This window comes from Leptodactylus fuscus (genome assembly GCF_031893055.1).
Source record: "Leptodactylus fuscus isolate aLepFus1 chromosome 5 unlocalized genomic scaffold, aLepFus1.hap2 SUPER_5_unloc_1, whole genome shotgun sequence".
Taxonomy (NCBI): Eukaryota; Metazoa; Chordata; class Amphibia; order Anura; family Leptodactylidae; genus Leptodactylus; species Leptodactylus fuscus.
In genome coordinates this window covers 841,949-861,322 of record NW_027439806.1, presented here as the reverse complement: position 1 = coordinate 861,322, position 19,374 = coordinate 841,949, and the positions used below count along the sequence as shown (strand labels likewise).

Here is a 19,374-nt window from a genome sequence, read left to right as displayed (position 1 = left end):
GAAAGAGAAGCAGAGGAGTAAGAGTACCAGAAAGAGAAACAGAGAAATAAGAGAGTACCAGAAGGAGAAACAGAAGAGTAAGAGAGTACCAGAAAGAGAAACAGAAGAGTAAGAGAGTACTAGAAAGGGAAGAGTAAGAAAGTACCAGAAAGAGAAACAGAGGAATAAGAAAGTACCAGAAAGAGAAACTGAGGAATAAGAGAGTACCAGAAAGAGAAGAGTAAGAGAGTACCAGAAAGAGAAACAGAGGAGTAAGAGAGTACCAGAAAGAGAAACAGAGGAGTAAGAGAGTACCAGAAAGTGAAACTGAGGAGTAAGAGAGTACCAGAAAGAGAAAAAGAGTAGAAAGAGAGTACCAGAAAGAGAAACTGAGGAGAAAGAGAGTACCAGAAAGAGAAACAGAGGAGAAAGAGAGTACCAGAAAGAGAAACCGAGGAGTAAGAGAGTACCAGATAGAGAAACAGAAGAGTAAGAGAGTAACAGAAATAGAAACAGAAGAGTAAGAGAGAACCAGAAAGAGAAACAGAGGAGTAAGAGAGTACCAGAAAGGGAAGAGTAAGAAAGTACCAGAAAGAGAAACAGAAGAATAAGAGAGCACCAGAAAGAGAAAGAGAGTACCAGAAAGAGAAACAGAGGAATAAGAGAGTACCAGAAAGAGAAACCGAGGAGTAAGAAAGTACCAGATAGAGAAACAGAAGAGTAAGAGAGTAACAGAAATAGAAACAGAAGAGTAAGAGAGAACCAGAAAGAGAAACAGATGAATAAGAGAGAACCAGAAAGAGAAGCAGAGGAGTAAGAGAGTACCAGGAAAAGAAAGAGAAGAGTAAGAGAGTACCAGAAAGAGAAACAGAAGAGTAAGAGAGTAACAGAAAGAGAAACAGAAGAGTAAGAGAGCACCAGAAAGAGAAACAGAAGAGTAAGAGAGTACCAGAAAGAGAAACAGAGGAGAAAGAGAGTACCAGAAAGAGAAACAGAGGAATAAGAGAGTACCAGAAAGAGAAACAGAGGAGAAAGAGAGTACCAGAAAGAGAAACAGAGGAATAAGAGAGTACCAGAAAGAGAAACTGAGGAATAAGAGAGTACCAGAAAGAGAAACAGAGGAATAAGAGAGTACCAGAAAGAGAAACAGAGGAGTAAGAGAATATCAGGAAGAGAAACAGATGAATAAGAGAGAACCAGACAGAGAAGCAGAGGAGTAAGAGAGTACCAGGAAAAGAAAGAGAAGAGTAAGAGAGTACCAGAAAGAGAAACAGAAGAGTAAGAGAGTAACAGAAAGAGAAACAGAAGAGTAAGAGAGCACCAGAAAGAGAAACAGAAGAGTAAGAGAGTAACAGAAAGAGAAACAGAAGAGTAAGAGAGCACCAGAAAGAGTAAGAGAGTACCAGAAAGAGAAACTGAGGAATAAGAGAGTACCAGAAAGAGAAACAGAGGAGTAAGAGAGTACCAGAAAGAGAAACAGAAGAGTAAGAGAGTACCAGAAAGAGAAACAGAAGAGTAAGAGAGTACCAGAAAGAGAAACAGAAGAGTAAGAGAGTACCAGAAAGAGAAACAGAAGAGTAAGAGAGTACCAGAAAGAGAAACAGAGGAATAAGAGAGTACCAGAAAGAGAAACAGAGGAGAAAGAGAGTACCAGAAAGAGAAAAAGATGAATAAGAGAGTACCAGAAAGAGAAACTGAGGAATAAGAGAGTAACAGAAAGAGAAACAGAGGAGAAAGAGAGTACCAGAAAGAGAAAAAGATGAATAAGAGACTACCAGAAAGAGAAACCGAGGAATAAGAGAGTACCAGAAAGAGAAACAGAGGAGTGAGAGAGTACCAGGAAAAGAAACAGAGGAGTAAGAGAGTACCAGGAAGAGAAACAGAAGAGTAAGAGAGTACCAGAAAGAGAAACTGAGGAATAAGAGAGTACCAGAAAGAGAAACTGAGGAATAAGAGTACCAGAAAGAGAAACAGAAGAGTAAGAGAGTACCAGAAAGAGAAACAGAAGAGTAAGAGTACCAGAAAGAGAAACAGAGGAGAAAGAGAGTACCAGAAAGAGAAAAAGATGAATAAGAGACTACCAGAAAGAGAAACTGAGGAATAAGAGAGTACCAGAAAGAGAAACAGAGGAGTAAGAGAGTACCAGGAAAAGAAACAGAGGAGTAAGAGAGTACCAGGAAGAGAAACAGAAGAGTAAGAGAGTACCAGAAAGATAAACAGAGGATAAAGAGAGTACCAGAAAGAGAAACAGAGAAATAAGAGAGTACCAGAAAGAGAAACAGATGAATAAGAGAGAACCAGAAAGAGAAGCAGAGGAGTAAGAGAGTACCAGGAAAAGAAAGAGAAGAGTAAGAGAGTACCAGAAAGAGAAACTGAGGAGTAAGAGAGTACCAGAAAGAGAAACTGAGGAATAAGAGGATACCAGGAAGAGAAAGAGAAGAGTAAGAGAGTACCAGAAGGAAAAACAGAGGAGTAAGAGAGTACCAGAAAGAGAAACAGAGGAATAAGAGAGTACCAGAAAGGGAAACAGAGGAATAAGAGAGTACCAGAAAGAGAAACTGAGGAGTAAGAGAGTACCAGAAAGAGAAACAGAAGAGTAAGAGAGTACCAGAAAGGAAAGAGTAAGAAAGTACCAGAAAGAGAAACAGAGGAATAAGAAAGTACCAGAAAGAGAAACTGAGGAGTAAGAGAGTACTAGAAAGAGAAACAGAAGAATAAGAGAGTACCAGAAAGAGAAACTGAGGAGTAAGAGTACCAGGAAGAGAAACAGAGAAATAAGAGAGTACCAGAAGGAGAAACAGAGGAGTAAGAGAGTACCAGAAAGAGAAACAGAAGAATTAGAGAGTACCAGAAAGAGAAACTAAGGAGTAAGAGTACCAGGAAGAGAAACAGAGAAATAAGAGAGTACCAGAAGGAGAAACAGAGGCGAAAGAGAGTACCAGAAAGAGAAACAGAGGAATAAGAGAGTACCAGAAGGAGAAACAGAACAGTGTTACAGAGGAACAGGAGAGAGTTTTGAGAGTAAGAGAGTTTTGAAGGAAATAGGGAAGCAAGAGAGTGTCAGACAGCAATAAAGCAGAAAGACTGTGATGGAGAAAAACAGAAGTAAGAGAGTGCAAGGGAGGAATAGAGGAGCACGAGGAAGCCAGAGAAAAGAAAGTGTAGGAAAGAAATATAGGAGTAACAGAGTGTCAGAAATATAGTAATAAGAGAGTGTCAGAAATATAGGAGTCAGAGAGTGTCGGATAGAAATATAGTAATAAGAGACTGTCAGATAGAAGTATAGTAATAAGAGTGTCAGACAGAAATATAGTAAAATGACAGTGCAAGATAGAAATATAGGAGTAAGAGAGTGTCAGAAGTATAGTAATAAGAGAGTGTCAGAAATATAGGAGTCAGAGAGTGTCAGATGGAAATAGGGGAGTTAGAGCGTGTCAGGGAAAAGAAGGGGTAAGGGGGCATCAGAGAGTAAACAGTACCAGAGATCAAGAGAAGATTAAGAGAGTGCTAAAAGAAAAATGATCAGGATAGAGGAGAAGTGCAGAGACAGCAGAGACTGCTGACAGGAAGAAAATCACAGATTATAGAGAGTGCTCTGTCAGATCCAGAACTTAGAGGAGAGTGTAAGAGACAGACTAGCAAGGACTGGAAGGAGGACAGAAAGCAGAGTGTGAGAGACACCCTAAGGAGGGGGGAAGGGGAGGAGAGACAGAGAGTGAGGGAGAAAGAGAGAAGGAAGCACTTGGGGGACAGACAGAAAGAAGAGGCAGGACTTCCTGACAGGCGAGATGTCAACAGGGTGAGCAGAGACAGGCGAGAAGGGAACGACCCAGAGGATGAGGGGGGCAGGAGAGACACCCCACAAAACTTCACTGAGGGGCTCCCTGCCATCAGGAACTAGCTGAGGACCACCCCTCCTCCCAGCTCTACAGACCTCCAGGTCTAGGTGAGTCTTCAGCTCTGCTCTGGAATGTTGCACCTATAGACAGTGCTATATGTCAGTCCTGGCAGCAGTCTCGTACAAGTCTGACAAATACAGAACACTCTCCCGTGTACACAATGGACTCTCACAACTCCGCACATAGGAGACTCTCACAACTACCCTAGGACCCTGCACAGAGCACTCTCACAGCTGTCCCAGTACCAAGCACAGTGCACTGTCACAGCTCCGCACACAGGAGACTCTCACAACTACCCCAGGACCCTGCACAGAGCACTCTCACAGCTGTCCCAGTACCCAGAACAGAGCACTCTCATAGCTATCCCAGTACCCAACCCAGAGCACTCTCACAGCTCCATATATAGGAGACTCTCATAACTACTCCAGGACCGTGCACAGAGCACTCTCAGAGCTGTTCCAGTACCCAGAATAGAGCGCTCTCATAGCTATCCCAGTACCCTGCACAGAGCACTCTCACAGCTCCATATATAGGAGACTCATAACTACCCCAGAATCCTACATGGAATACTGTCACAGCTCTGCCTAGTATTGTGCACACTAACACTCTCACAGGTCTGCCTGGCACTCTGTACAGGACACTCTCACAGGTCTGCCTGGCGCTCTCTATTGGACACTCTCACAGGTCTTCCTGGCACTGTGTACAGGACACTCTCATAATTCTGCCTGGCACTCTGTACAGGACACTCTCACAGGTCTGCCTGGCATTCTGTACAGGACACTCTCACAGGTCTGCCTGGCATTCTGTACAGGACACTCTCACACCTCTTCCTGGCACTCTGTACAGGACACTCTCATAGTTCTGCCTGGCACTCTGTACAGGACACTCTCACACCTCTTCCTGGCACTCTGTACAGGACACTCTCACACCTCTTCCTGGCACTCCGTACAGGACACTCTCACAGGTCTGCCTGACACTCTGTACAGGACACTCTTATAGTCCTGCCTGGCACTGTGTATAGGACACTCTCACAGGTCTGCCTGGCACTCTGTACAGGACACTCTCATAGTTCTGCCTGGCACTCTGTACAGAGCACTCTTAGTTCTGCCTGGCACTCTGTACAGAGCACTCTTAGTTCTGCCTGGCACTCTGTACAGGACACTCTCACACCTTTTCCTGGCACTCTGTACAGGACACTCTTATAGATCTGCCTGGCACTCTGTACAGGACACTCTTATAGATCTGCCTGGCACTCTGTACAGGACACTCTCATAGTTCTGCCTGGCACTGTGTACAGGACACTCTCACACCTCTTCCTGGCACTCTGTAATGGACACTCTCATAGTTCTGCCTGGCACTCTGTACAGAGCACTGTTAGTTCTGCCTGGCACTCTGTACAGGACACTCTCACACCTCTTCCTGGGACTCTGTACAGGACACTCTCATAGTTCTGCCTGGCACTCTGTACAGGACACTCTCATAGTTCTGCCTGGCACTCTGTACAGGACACTCTCATAGTTCTGCCTGGCACACTGTACAGAGCACTGTTAGTTCTGCCTGGCACTCTGTACAGGACACTCTCACACCTCTTCCTGGCACTCTGTACAGGACACTCTCATAGTTCTGCCTGGCACTCTGTACAGGACACTCTCACACCTCTTCCTGGCACTCTGTACAGGACACTCTCATAGTTCTGCCTGGCACTCTGTACAGAGCACTCTTGGCACTCTGTACAGGACACTCTCACACCTTTTCCTGGCACTCTGTACAGGACACTCTCACACCTCTTCCTGGCACTCTGTACAGGACACTCTCATAGTTCTGCCTGGCACTCTGTACAGGACACTATCATAGATCTGCCTGGCACTCTGTACAGGACACTCTCATAGATCTGCCTGGCACTCTGTACAGGACACTCTCACAGGTCTGCCTGGCACTCTGTACAGGACACTCTCACACCTCTTCCTGGCACTCTGTACAGGACACTCTCACACCTCTTCCTGGCACTCTGTACAGGACACTCTCACACCTCTTCCTGGCACTCTGTACAGGACACTCTCACAGGTCTGCCTGGCACTCTGTACAGGACACTCTCACAGGTCTGCCTGACACTCCGTACAGGACACTCTCACTGGTCTGTCTGGCACTCTGTAAAGGACACTCTCACACCTCTTCCTGGCACTGTATACAGGGCACTCTCATAGTTCTGCCTGGCACTCTGTACAGGACACTCTCATAGTTCTGCCTGGCACTCTGTACAGGACACTCTCATAGTTCTGCCTGGCACTCTGTACAGGACACTCTCACACCTCTTCCTGGCACTCTGTACAGGACACTCTCACAGGTCTGCCTGGCACTCTGTACAGGACACTCTCATAATTCTACCTGGCACTCTGTACAGGACACTCTCATAGTTCTGCCTGGCACTCTGTACAGGACACTCTCATAATTCTGCCTGGCACTCTGTACAGGACACTCTCACAGGTCTGCCTGGCACTCTGTACAGGACAGTCTCACAGGTCTGCCTGGCACTCTGTACAGGACACTCTCACAGGTCTGCCTGGCACTCTGTACAGGACACTCTCATAGTTCTGCCTGGCACTCTGTACAGGACACTCTCATAGTCCTGCCTGGCACTCTGTACAGGACACTCTCACAGGTCTGCCTGGCACTCTGTACAGGACACTCTCAAAGGTCTGCCTGGCACTCTGTACAGGACACTCTCATAGTCCTGCCTGGCACTGTGTACAGGACACTCTCACACCTCTTCCTGGCACTGTGTACAGGACACTCTCACAGGTCTGCCTGGCACTCTGTACAGGACACTCTCACAGGTCTGCCTGACACTCTGTACAGGACACTCTCAAAGGTCTGCCTGGCACTCTGTACAGGACACTCTCACAGGTCTGCCTGACACTCTGTACAGGACACTCTTATAGTCCTGCCTGGCACTCTGTACAGGACACTCTCACAGGTCTGCCTGACACTCTGTACAGGACACTCTTATAGTCCTGCCTGGCACTCTGTACAGGACACTCTCACACCTCTTCCTGGCACTCTGTACAGGACACTCTCATAGTTCTGCCTGGCACTCTGTACAGGACACTCTCATAGTCCTGCCTGGCACTCTGTACACGGCACTCTCAAAGGTCTGCCTGGCACTCTGTACAGGACACTCTCATAGTCCTGCCTGGTGTACAGGACACTCTCACACCTCTTCCTGGCACTGTGTACAGGACACTCTCACACCTCTTCCTGGCACTCTGTAATGGACACTCTCATAGTTCTGCCTGGCACTCTGTACAGGACACTCTCATAGTTCTGCCTGGCACTCTGTACAGAGCACTGTTAGTTCTGCCTGGCACTCTGTACAGGACACTCTCACACCTCTTCCTGGCACTCTGTAATGGACACTCTCATAGTTCTGCCTGGCACTCTGTACAGGACACTCTCATAGTTCTGCCTGGCACTCTGTACAGAGCACTGTTAGTTCTGCCTGGCACTCTGTACAGGACACTCTCACACCTCTTCCTGGCACTCTGTACAGGACACTCTCACACCTCTTCCTGGCACTCCGTACAGGACACTCTCACAGGTCTGCCTGACACTCTGTACAGGACACTCTTATAGTCCTGCCTGGCACTGTGTATAGGACACTCTCACAGGTCTGCCTGGCACTCTGTACAGGACACTCTCATAGTTCTGCCTGGCACTCTGTACAGGACACTCTCACACCTCTTCCTGGCACTCTGTACAGGACACTCTCATAGTCCTGCCTGGCACTGTGTATAGGACACACTCACAGGTCTGCCTGGCACTCTGTACAGGACACTCTCATAGTTCTACCTGGCACTCCGTACAGGACACTCACTGGTCTGCCTGGCACTCTGTACAGGACACTCTCACACCTCTTCCTGGCACAGGACATTATGATGATACTTGGGTGTTTATATCAGACAAGTCCATCAGTGTGAACATCTACAAAAACTCTCACAGTACAGCGCCCTCAGTGGCTGCATGGAGAACTGCTATGTATAAATACTATACAGGGCCAGAAATATCCTGCCTGAACACAACAGTACTGTGTGTTCTGTATATAGTGGGATAGCAGAGCGGTGTGCTGGTGTAGTATGATGATAAATATAGTGTACATTATAATGTGTATGTAGCAGAGCCCGGTGTGCTGTAGTGTCATCTTAGTGTACAAGCTGTGTATATGGTGCAGTGTGATGACACATACAGTGTTGGCCAAAAGTATTGGCCCCCCTGCGATTCTGTCAGATAATCCTCACTGTCCCCCAGATAATGATTACACAGCACAGACTCTTATATAGTATATAAGTGACACAGGGTATATACAGTATAAGTATCGCCCCCTGCAGTCCTGTCAGATAATCCTCGCTGTCCCCCAGATAATGATTACACAGCACAGACTCTTATATAGTATATAAGTGACACAGGGTATATACAGTATAAGTATCGCCCCCTGCAGTCCTGTCAGATAATCCTCGCTGTCCCCAGATAATGATTACACAGCACAGACTCTTATATAGTATATAAGTGACACAGGGTATATACAGTATAAGTATCGCCCCCTGCAGTCCTGTCAGATAATCCTCGCTGTCCCCCAGATAATGATTACACAGCACAGACTCTTATATAGTATATAAGTGACACAGGGTATATACAGTATAAGTATCGCCCCCTGCAGTCCTGTCAGATAATCCTCGCTGTCCCCAGATAATGATTACAAGCACAAACTCTTTGGTAATATCTTCAGTTATTTTGTTTGTAATGAAAAAACACAAAAGAGAATGAAAAAAAAAGTCACATCATTGATCATTTTACACAAAACTCCAGAACTGGTGCGGACAGAAGTATTGGCGCCCTCAGCCTAATACTTGGTAGCACAACCTTTAGACACAATAACTGCGCACAACCGCTTCCGCTAACCAGCAATGAGTTTCTTACAAGGCTCTGCTGGAATCTTAGACCCTTCTTCTTTGGCAAACTGCTCCAGGTCCCCCCTGAGATGTGAAGGGGGCCTTCTCCAAACTGCCACCAAGAGATCTCTCCCCCTCCCCCACAGGTGTTCTATGGGATTCAGGGCTGGACTCATTGCTGCCACTTTACAAGTCTCCAGGGCTTTCTCTCACCACCATTTTCTAGTGCTGACCTGAAGTGTGTTTTGGGTCCTTGTCCTGCTGGAAGAGCCCTGACCTCTGAGGGAGACCCAGCTTTCTCACACTGGGCCCTACATGATGCTGCACAATGTGTTGGTCGTCTTCAGACTCCATAATGCCATGCACACGGTCAAGCAGTCCAGTGCCAGAGGCAGCAAAGCAACCCCAAACCATCAGGGACCTCCGCCATGTCTGACTGTAGGGGGCGTCTTCTTCTCTTTTTTCCTGTAAACTCTATGTTGAGGCCTTTTCCTACTTTTGTCTCCTCTGACCAGAGAACATTCTTCCAGAACGGTTTTGGCTTTCTCAGGTAAGTTTTGGCAAACTCCAGCCTGGCTTCTGTCTGTGGGTAAGAAGTGGGGTCTTCCTGGGTCTCCTACCATACAGTCCCTTCTCATTCAGACGCTGACACTGGATAGTACGGGGTGACACTGTTGTACCCTCGCACTGCAGGGCAGCTTGGACTTGTTTGGATGTTAGTCAGGTTCTTTATCCGCCATCCGCACAATCTTGCGGTGAAATCTCTCGTCAATGTTTCTTCTCCGTCCACATCTCGGGAGGTTAGCCACAGGGCCATGGGCTTTACACTTCTTACTGACACTGCGCACGGTAGACACAGGAACATTCAGGGCTTTGGAGATGGACTTGTAGCCTTGAGATTGCTCAGGCTTCCTCACAATTTTGCTTCTCAAGTCCTCAGACAGTTCTTTGGTCTTCTTTCTTTTCTCCATGCTCAATGTGGTCACACAAGGACACGGGACAGAGGTGGAGTCAACTTTAATCCATTTCAACTGGCTGCAAGTGTGATTTAGTTATTGCCACCACCTGTTAGGTGCCTCAGGGAAGTAACAGGTGTTGTTAATTACACAAATTACAGAAGCATCACATGATTTTTCAAACAGTGCCAATACTTTTGTCCAACACTGTATAGTGCAGAATAATGTGTATGTAGCAGAGCTGGATGTGCTGTAGTGACATAGCAGTGTATACGGTGTAGTGTGATGATACATATAGTGCAGAATAATGTGTATGTAGCAGAGCTGGATGTGCTGTAGTGACATAGCAGTGTATACGGTGTAGTGTGATGATACATATAGTGCAGAATAATGTGTATGTAGCAGAGCTGGATGTGCTGTAGAGGTATAGCAGTGTATATGGTGTGGTGTGATGACATGACAGAGTCTTTTTCTTCTGCAGGAAGGCTCCATCATGAGTGGAGGGAAGAAGCGGAGCGGTTTCCAGATCACCAGTGTGACCACTGACTACCAGCCGACCTCCCCCCTCTCCCCAGGCCCTGCAGAGCGCTCTCCATCCCCTTCATTGCCCAATGGACCTCGGTCCCCTCCCACCTCCCGCTTTCGGTTGGTACGGTTAGACCAGGGTCCGCTGGGTGGAGGGCGCAAGTATGAGAAGGGGCGCTGGACCTGTGTGGACTTTTACAACCTGGAGGTGGGGGCCCAGCACAGGGCGGGGGCCGGACACTCCCTAGACTCAGGCCTCCCCAGGTCTACTCCGGCCAGTCCCTTACTACTCTCACCAGGTGCGGGGACCAAGGGGCAGCAAGCTCCTAGGTCACAAGGGGCCCCTATATTTGGTGCAGTGATGGACAAGGAGCCAACAGCTAAGGTGAGACATCGTTACATCACACAGACACACGCACACACCCCGCCCACTTGTACATTACACAGACATATACAATGTATCATTCCTTGTCTCATATTCTTGCCCCGCCTACCGTGCAGCTGTCTCCTCCCCCACGTCTGCTGTCACCACCCACCACGCCGCACACCGAGGGTCGCCCCAGCCGGCCGGTCTCTGATGTCTTCAATGAACGTCTCCTCCTGGCCCGATCTGTGTTCAGTATCGGAGATGAGAATGAGAGTGACAGGTAAGTGGCTACATGTATGTCTGACATCTTATACCTGAGGGCCCCCAGAGCTCAGGGGACACACAGCCTGCGAGGGCATAGAAGAGACTGTGTGGACAGCCGGGCCCCGCTCAGCAGCAGGGGGCCAGCATTAGGAGAGGTCATGTTAAGAATACGACTCAGTTTAGTAAAAGTTGTGCAAAGCCCCAAGCAGCGGCCGCGCCCTGGAATATGTATGAGGAATGTCACACTCTGACACTAAACCCCCAACTACTCCATCATGTGACCAGCACAGCTCTGCTACACCACACTCACTCACCCCTCTGTCTCTCCACACAGCACCGCGCACAGCATGGGGGCCATAGACAACAAGATCGAGCAGGCTATGGTGAGTAACACTGCCCTCTATCTACTCCTCCTGTCACATACAACACTGCCCTCTATCTACTCCTCCTGTCACACAGCCCTGCCCTCCATCCTGCCCTCTAGTAACTCCTCCTGTCACACCCACGACCCCGCCTCTATTTAGTCCTGTCACACAGCCCTGCCCTCCATCTACTCCTCCTGTCACACAGCCCTGCCCTCCATCCTGCGCTCTTTCTATTCCTCCTGTCACACAGCTCTGCCCTCCGCCCTGTCCTCTATCTACTCCTCGTGTCACACAGCCCTGCCCTCCGCCCTGTCCTCTATCTACTCCTCCTGTCACACAGCTCTGCTCTCCATCCTGCCCTCTTTCTACTCCTCGTGTCACACAGCTCTGCCCTCCGCCCTGTCCTCTATCTACTCCTCCTGTCACACAGCCCTGCCCTCCATCCTGCCCTCTATCTACTCCTCGTGTCACACCCACGACCCCGCCTCTATTTAGTCCTGTCACACAGCCCTGCCCTCCATCCTGTCCTCTATCTACTCCTCCTGTCACACAGCCCTGCCCTCCATCCTGTCCTCTATCTACTCCTCCTGTCACACAGCCCTGCCCTCCATCCTGTCCTCTATCTACTCCTCCTGTCACACAGCCCTGCCCTCCATCCTGTCCTCTATCTACTCCTCCTGTCACACAGCCCTGCCCTCCATCCTGTCCTCTATCTACTCCTCCTGTCACACAGCCCTGCCCTCCATCCTGCCCTCTAGTAACTCCTCCTGTCACACCCACGACCCCGCCTCTATTTAGTCCTGTCACACAGCCCTGCCCTCCATCCTGTCCTCTATCTACTCCTCCTGTCACACAGCCCTGCCCTCCGCCCTGTCCTCTATCTACTCCTCCTGTCACACAGCCCTGCCCTCCATCCTGCCCTCTAGTAACTCCTCCTGTCACACCCACGACCCCGCCTCTATTTAGTCCTGTCACACAGCCCTGCCCTCCATCCTGTCCTCTATCTACTCCTCCTGTCACACAGCCCTGCCCTCCATCCTGTCCTCTATCTACTCCTCCTGTCACACAGCCCTGCCCTCCATCCTGCCCTCTAGTAACTCCTCCTGTCACACCCACGACCCCGCCTCTATTTAGTCCTGTCACACAGCCCTGCCCTCCATCCTGTCCTCTATCTACTCCTCCTGTCACACAGCCCTGCCCTCCATCCTGTCCTCTATCTACTCCTCCTGTCACACAGCCCTGCCCTCCGCCCTGCCCTCTATCTACTCCTCCTGTCACACAGCTCTGCCCTCCGCCCTGTCCTCTATCTACTCCTCGTGTCACACAGCCCTGCCCTCCGCCCTGTCCTCTATCTACTCCTCCTGTCACACAGCCCTGCCCTCCATCCTGCCCTCTAGTAACTCCTCCTGTCACACCCACGACCCCGCCTCTATTTAGTCCTGTCACACAGCCCTGCCCTCCATCCTGTCCTCTATCTACTCCTCCTGTCACACAGCCCTGCCCTCCATCCTGTCCTCTATCTACTCCTCCTGTCACACAGCCCTGCCCTCCATCCTGCCCTCTAGTAACTCCTCCTGTCACACCCACGACCCCGCCTCTATTTAGTCCTGTCACACAGCCCTGCCCTCCATCCTGTCCTCTATCTACTCCTCCTGTCACACAGCCCTGCCCTCCATCCTGTCCTCTATCTACTCCTCCTGTCACACAGCCCTGCCCTCCGCCCTGCCCTCTATCTACTCCTCCTGTCACACACACCACTGCCCTCCCCTCTATAGACCTTACACTACACCCCTGTATCTGCCTGCTCTCACCCCTCAGGATTTGGTGAAGACTCATCTCCTCTTTGCTGTCCGTGAGGAGGTGGAGGCGTTACGGGAACAGATTAAGGACCTTACGGAGAGGAATGGCGTCCTGGAGCATGAGAACAGTCTTCTGCGCACACTCGCCACGCCGCAGCAACTGTCCGAACTCAGCGCACGCATCCAGGCCTCTAGGAAACCGCTGTGAAGCTGCAGATTGTGTTGTGTGTACTGGAGTCAGAAGAGTTGAGACGAGTCTGTACTGGCGACACTCCAAGAAAGGGAAGAAGGAGGCGGAGCCAAGATACGCCATCCTGCGTTTCTGCGGTCTTCGTATACGGCCCAGACATGAGGACTTGATAACAGACGACACTGCCAATAAATGCTGCGCTATAAATGCCCCGCCCACTCTTGCTGCGTCAGGCGCCATTTTGTGCCTTATCTCTGACTGTCCCGGCGCAGGGGGCGGGGCCAATTTAAATTGTTTTAATGAATGTGATTAATGAACTAACGCTGACTGACACCAAGCGTATGGCGAGCGCAGCTCTGCGACTTACTGCCGTGTGCTTGTCATAGTAACCAGCACCTCGTTGGAGTAAAGGGAAGTATAATGGTACGACGTATAATTACTAATGGCGGACGGCGAGGTCCCGGCGTACACTCCGGCACAGGGCACGGGACGCTCGCCGGGCGCAATGTGTGACCCAAATAACTGTACTGATAAATAAAAGTATTTTTATAGCACACAGCACTCGGGATCGTCACAGCGGTATAGGCCATAGTGCGGGCGCAGACAGGACAACCAATCAGGGGCCCCGAGGGGCTTATCAGATGCTAAAGGGGTTAAATGTGTTATAAATAGCCTCTCATAAGACAAGGGGGCGCTACATCAACAAGGTGTCCTCACCATAAGATCTATGAATCTGTAGAATAGCCTACTCCAGGAGCAGGCTATATAGTGGAAGAGCTGCAAGACTGTGGAATAGCCTACCACAGGAACAGGCTATATAGTGGAAGAGTTGTAAGTCTGTGGAATAGCCTACCCCAAGAGCTGTGTCTATACTGTAACTCTGTAGAATAGCCTATCCTGGAGATGGGACTGTACTGTAAGAGCTGTAAGTCTGTGAAATAGCCTACCCCAGGAGCTGTATCTATACTATAAGAGATGTAAGTCTGTGAAATAGCCTACCCCAGGAGCTGTATCTATACTGTAAGAGATGTAAGTCTGTGAAATAGCCTACCCCAGGAGCAGGCTATACAGTGGAAGAGCTGTAAGTCTGTGGAATAGCCCAGGAGTCGTTTCTTTATGGTAAGGACTGTGAATCTGTGACCTTGTTCAGTCATACTATGAGAACATGGATTACCTTATAGCTGAGCATTGTAGTTCAGCATTGACATCATGGAGGACGGCAGTGACATCATGGAGGACAGCAGTGACATCATGGAGGACAGCAGTGACATCATGGAGGACAGCGGTGACATCATGGAGGGCGGCGGTGACATCATGGAGGACAGCAGTGACATCATGGAGGACAGCAGTGACATCATGGAGGGCGGCGGTGACATCATGGAGGACGGCAGTGACATCATGGAGGACAGCAGTGACATCATGGAGGACAGCGGTGACATCATGGAGGGCGGCGGTGACATCATGGAGGACGGCAGTGACATCATGGAGGACAGCAGTGACATCATGGAGGACAGCAGTGACATCATGGAGGACGGCGGTGACATCATGGAGGACGGCGGTGACATCATGGAGGGCGGCGGTGACATCATGGAGGACGGCAGTGACATCATGGAGGACGGCAGTGACATCATGGAGGGCGGCGGTGACATCATGGAGGACGGCAGTGACATCATGGAGGGCGGCGGTGACATCATGGAGGACAGCATTGACATCATGGAGGACAGCAGTGGCATCATGGAGGACGGCAGTGGCATCATGGAGGACGGCAGTGACATCATGGAGGACAGCAGTGACATCATGGAGGACAGCAGTGGCATCATGGAGGACGGCAGTGGCATCATGGAGGACGGCAGTGACATCATGGAGGACAGCAGTGACATCATGGAGGACAGCAGTGGCATCATGGAGGACGGCAGTGGCATCATGGAGGACGGCAGTGACATCATGGAGGACAGCGGTGACATCATGGAGGACGGCGGTGACATCATGGAGGACGGCGGTGACATCATGGAGGACGGCAGTGACATCATGGAGGACGGCGGTGACATCATGGAGGACGGCGGTGACATCATGGAGGACGGCGGTGACATCATGGAGGACGGCAGTGACATCATGGAGGACGGCAGTGACATCATGGAGGACGGCAGTGGCATCATGGAGGACGGCAGTGACATCATGGAGGACGGCGGTGACATCATGGAGGACGGCAGTGGCATCATGGAGGACTGCGGTGACATCATGGAGGACAGCGGTGACATCATGGAGGGCGGCGGTGACATCATGGAGGACGGCGGTGACATCATGGAGGACGGCGGTGACATCATGGAGGATGGCAGTGACATCATGGAGGACAGCAATGTCGGCAACCTGCAAGGAAAAGGTAAAAGGAGCATTGCTGTAAATCTCCAGCAACAATGAGAATATCTTGCACGCTGTGGGGTTGCCATTGTGACAAGAGATTAATACGGCAAGAACTTCCTGTCATGTGATCTTCACACTTTTAGTTTGACATCACCATGGCAACCCCAGAGCAAGCACAATAAGGGTATCATGTACAATGTCTACTTCTGTACATAGTGAAGAGACCTATCTATCACTACAGAGAGGTATCCATCATATGTGGGGAGGTAGCTCAGTGCGGACACAACCAGTCAAGTCAGGGGAACAAAATGTGCCGCAAACAAACAGTAAAATAAATGAACCTTCACGTCAGGCAAATGGGCAAAATAAAATACATCCTTACCTGCAGACAACACAAGACCCTGCTCGTCTGAGCAACTAACTGTACGGGTGGCTTACTACCAACCAAAAGTAGCACAAGATGGTCTCACAGTGTCAGGACAGACCCAGACGCCTCCTCTCACTCCCTGGACCTGCAGACGTTTTCCGGCCCAGTAATGAGCCAAGGACTGACACCTGGAGCCGAGGCCTCCTCAGGATCTGCACTGGGTGAGATATAGTGAGATTCCGGTACTCTGCCTCTCACATTCTCACATATCCCCCCCTTTGTTCGGACCTGTAGGGTCCTGGGCATCAGAACTCCCCTGCAGCTTGCCCGCCCCGTGTTCCACCGCGAACTTAAAACTTTGCAGGGACAGAAACCACCTGGTGACTCCGGCCTTTCTCTCCTTAACGTGGCACATCCACGTCAGAAGGGAGTGATCAGTCATCATCTTAAAGGGATCCCATCGCTCAATCACAATATTTTCTCATTAACACATCAGAATAGCATTAAGAAAGGCGATTCTTCTCCTACCTTTCGTTGTCTTCTCCGGGCCGAAAATATGGTTTCTGTCGGTATGTAAATGAGTTCTCTCGCAGCACTGGGGGCGTCCCCAATGCTGCCGGAGAACTCTCCAGAGCCACCTCCATCTTCTTCTGGAACGAGGTCTTCACCGACGGTGGTTTGTAACTTCTAGGCCTCAGGCCTAGGGCAAGCGGACTGCACATGCCCGCCGGCCACGAGAAAATGGCCGCTTTCAATACTGAAACCCTATAGAATGTGCTCTTTGGTCCACTCGTACCCCCGGTGTCCTCATAACACAGGCTTATGTGCCACATCTAACACTACACTCTGATGGGGCGGGGGAACCACTAAGTGTTTAACGATCTCTCCCCGTATTTGGTTCACCCTATACAGTAGGTCCTGGCTCCTGGACATATAGGCGAGCTCCTTATCAGCTCCTGGATACTGGGCTTCACCCATTACCTTCTTACAGATTAGGTTCTCTAATTTGAGCAGTCCCAAGATTGTCCCGGGACACCTCGTGCTCCGGCATTTCGGGAACTCCCTTCTTTTTTTAAAAATGTAGATTGTGAGCCACATATAGGGATTAGAGATGAGCGAACAGTGAAATATTCCAGATTCGTTTCGAGTAGAGCCTCAATATTTGACTACTCGATGGAATATCGAATCCCATTATAGTCTATGGGTGGAAATGCTCGTTTCAGAGTGTTTAGGAGGAGCGCTGTGCAGTTATTATATTCTATGGGGTCCATGTGCTATAACTGGACAGCGCTTGCAGTTGCGCTGATAAAAAGTAAGCTCCCTCGTAACAGCAAGCTGCCAGCTCTCCCAACTTTCAAAGACGAGCCTGCGGCAAATCAACGCTGGTTCTGCAGCAGGCTTGTCCTTGCTGGTCGGGAGAGCTGGCATCTCACTGTTACGAGGCAGCTGACTTTTTTGTCATAGGAATGCATTGACCAGCGTTGATTGGCCAGTGTACAGCATTCAGCCAATCAATGCTGGTTCTGCCGGAGGCTCGTCTGTGAGGAGGCGGAGTCTAAATCGGACCATGGAGACTGCTGTGATCCAATCGTAGACTCCACCTCCTCACAAACGAGCCTCCAACAGAACCAGCGTTGATTGGCCGAATGCTGTACACTTCTGGCTGAGGTCACACTCTGGCGCCTGTGCAGTCGGCTCTGCCATCGGGACGCAGGTAAGAGCCAAGTGCACAGGCCGGTTGGTGGCCATTTTTTTGGAGGCCGCTTATGCGCGCATGCACAGTACACTCCTGTTTTCCATAGAGCTACAGAAGCGTACTGCGCATACGCGCGTAGCGGCCTCCATAAAATGGCCACCAACCGGCCTGTGCACTCGGCTCTTACCTGCGTCCCGATGGCAGAGCCGACTGTGCAGGTGCTGGAGTGTGATGCCAGCCGGAAGAAGACGCAGAAGAGGAGGTTGCTGGAGAGAGATCTCTGGCAGCATTGGGGACGCCCCCAGTGCTGTCTGAGCACTGGGGCCCACCCCCAGTGCTTCGAAAGAACTCATTTGCATACAGGTAAAAACTGGTATTTCTACTGAACAGCGGCACAGAGACGACTGATAAAGTTGGGAGACGAACAGACTTTCTTAATGCTGTTCTGACGTGTCAGCTAGAAAAAAATGTATTTAAATGATAGGATCCCTTCCAACCTGGGATTGGAAGCTCATTTGAATATTTCTGGTGCATGCTGGGAAGAGGAGAAGAGTCGCCTTAATCTCATCGATTGCTGGGAATTGCTGGGTCTCGCTGGTTAGAGGACATCGCAAAACCTGGGATTGGAAGCTCATTTGAATATTTCTGGTGCATGCTGGGAAGAGGAGAAGAGTCGCCTTAATCTCATCGATTGCTGGGAATTGCTGGGTCTCGCTGGTTAGAGGACATCGCAAAACCAAGAGTTTCTACACTTCGTAGACGCCGTCAGACGAGGAAAAAAAAAAAAAACATATACAAGATCATTCATCCAAATTTAGGGTGCATTCAGACTACGTAACGCCGGGCGTGTATGAGAGCCGTACACGCCGGCATTACGGCAGACTGCCGAACACTTCCCATTCACTTCAATGGGAGCGCTCGTAACAGCGGCGTTTACGAGCGCTCCCATTGAAGTGAATGGGAAGTGTTCGGCAGTCTGCCGTAATGCCGGCGTGTACGGCTCTCATACACGCCCGGCGTTACGTAGTCTGAATGCACCCTTAATGAGCAACATGGAAGAGGAGAAAACCCACATGGTGAGCTGCAACACTTGCTATATGTTTACAGATCTGCCGGACCATAAAGCCAACTTCACCTGTATGAAATGTAAACTAGTGGCCCTTTTAGAAGAAAAAGTGCAGAGGTTGGAAGAAAGAATAGTGACGTTGAGAAGCATCAAAGAAAGTGAGGTCTTCATTGATGAAGCTGAAGCAAGCCTCCAGAACACAGTGGGGGATGAAAGTGCTAGAGAGCCTACAGTTGCAGAGACTGATGCAAGTCCCCCGAATACAGTAAGGGAAGAATACTTGAGAGAACCTACAGAGGCAGAAAACTGGACACATGTGACCAAGAGATGCAAATGGATCACAAGGCCATCACCACTCACACAGCTAAGTAACCGATATGAAACTCTCATGCAGGTGGATGAAAATGACAAAAATAACCTATCAGCAAAAGAAGAAACAAAAGTCACCCAGAGACAATCAGGAGCAACAAGAAATGGTGTTGCAAGGAAGAAAAGAAGAGTAGTGGTTATGGGTGACTGACTGCTAAGAGGCGCAGAGGCAGCTGTCTGCAGGCCAGACTTAACCGCACGAGAAGTATGCTGCCTCCCAGGAGCAAA

The 19,374-nt window shown here is 49.8% G+C and overlaps 1 protein-coding gene across 1 annotated transcript; it reads left to right on the top strand.

Annotated features, from left to right (window-relative positions):
* The first annotated feature begins 3,560 nt into the window (after positions 1 to 3,560).
* LOC142186345 (TSC22 domain family protein 4-like) lies at positions 3,561 to 13,827 on the top strand. The gene is made up of 5 exons (XM_075261174.1): positions 3,561 to 3,925; positions 10,259 to 10,687; positions 10,804 to 10,949; positions 11,268 to 11,316; positions 13,117 to 13,827. The coding sequence occupies exons 2-5, from the start codon at positions 10,271 to 10,273 to the stop codon at positions 13,303 to 13,305; spliced, it is 801 nt and encodes a 266-aa protein (XP_075117275.1). The 5' UTR covers positions 3,561 to 3,925; positions 10,259 to 10,270; the 3' UTR covers positions 13,306 to 13,827.
* Positions 13,828 to 19,374: the final 5,547 nt, after the last annotated feature.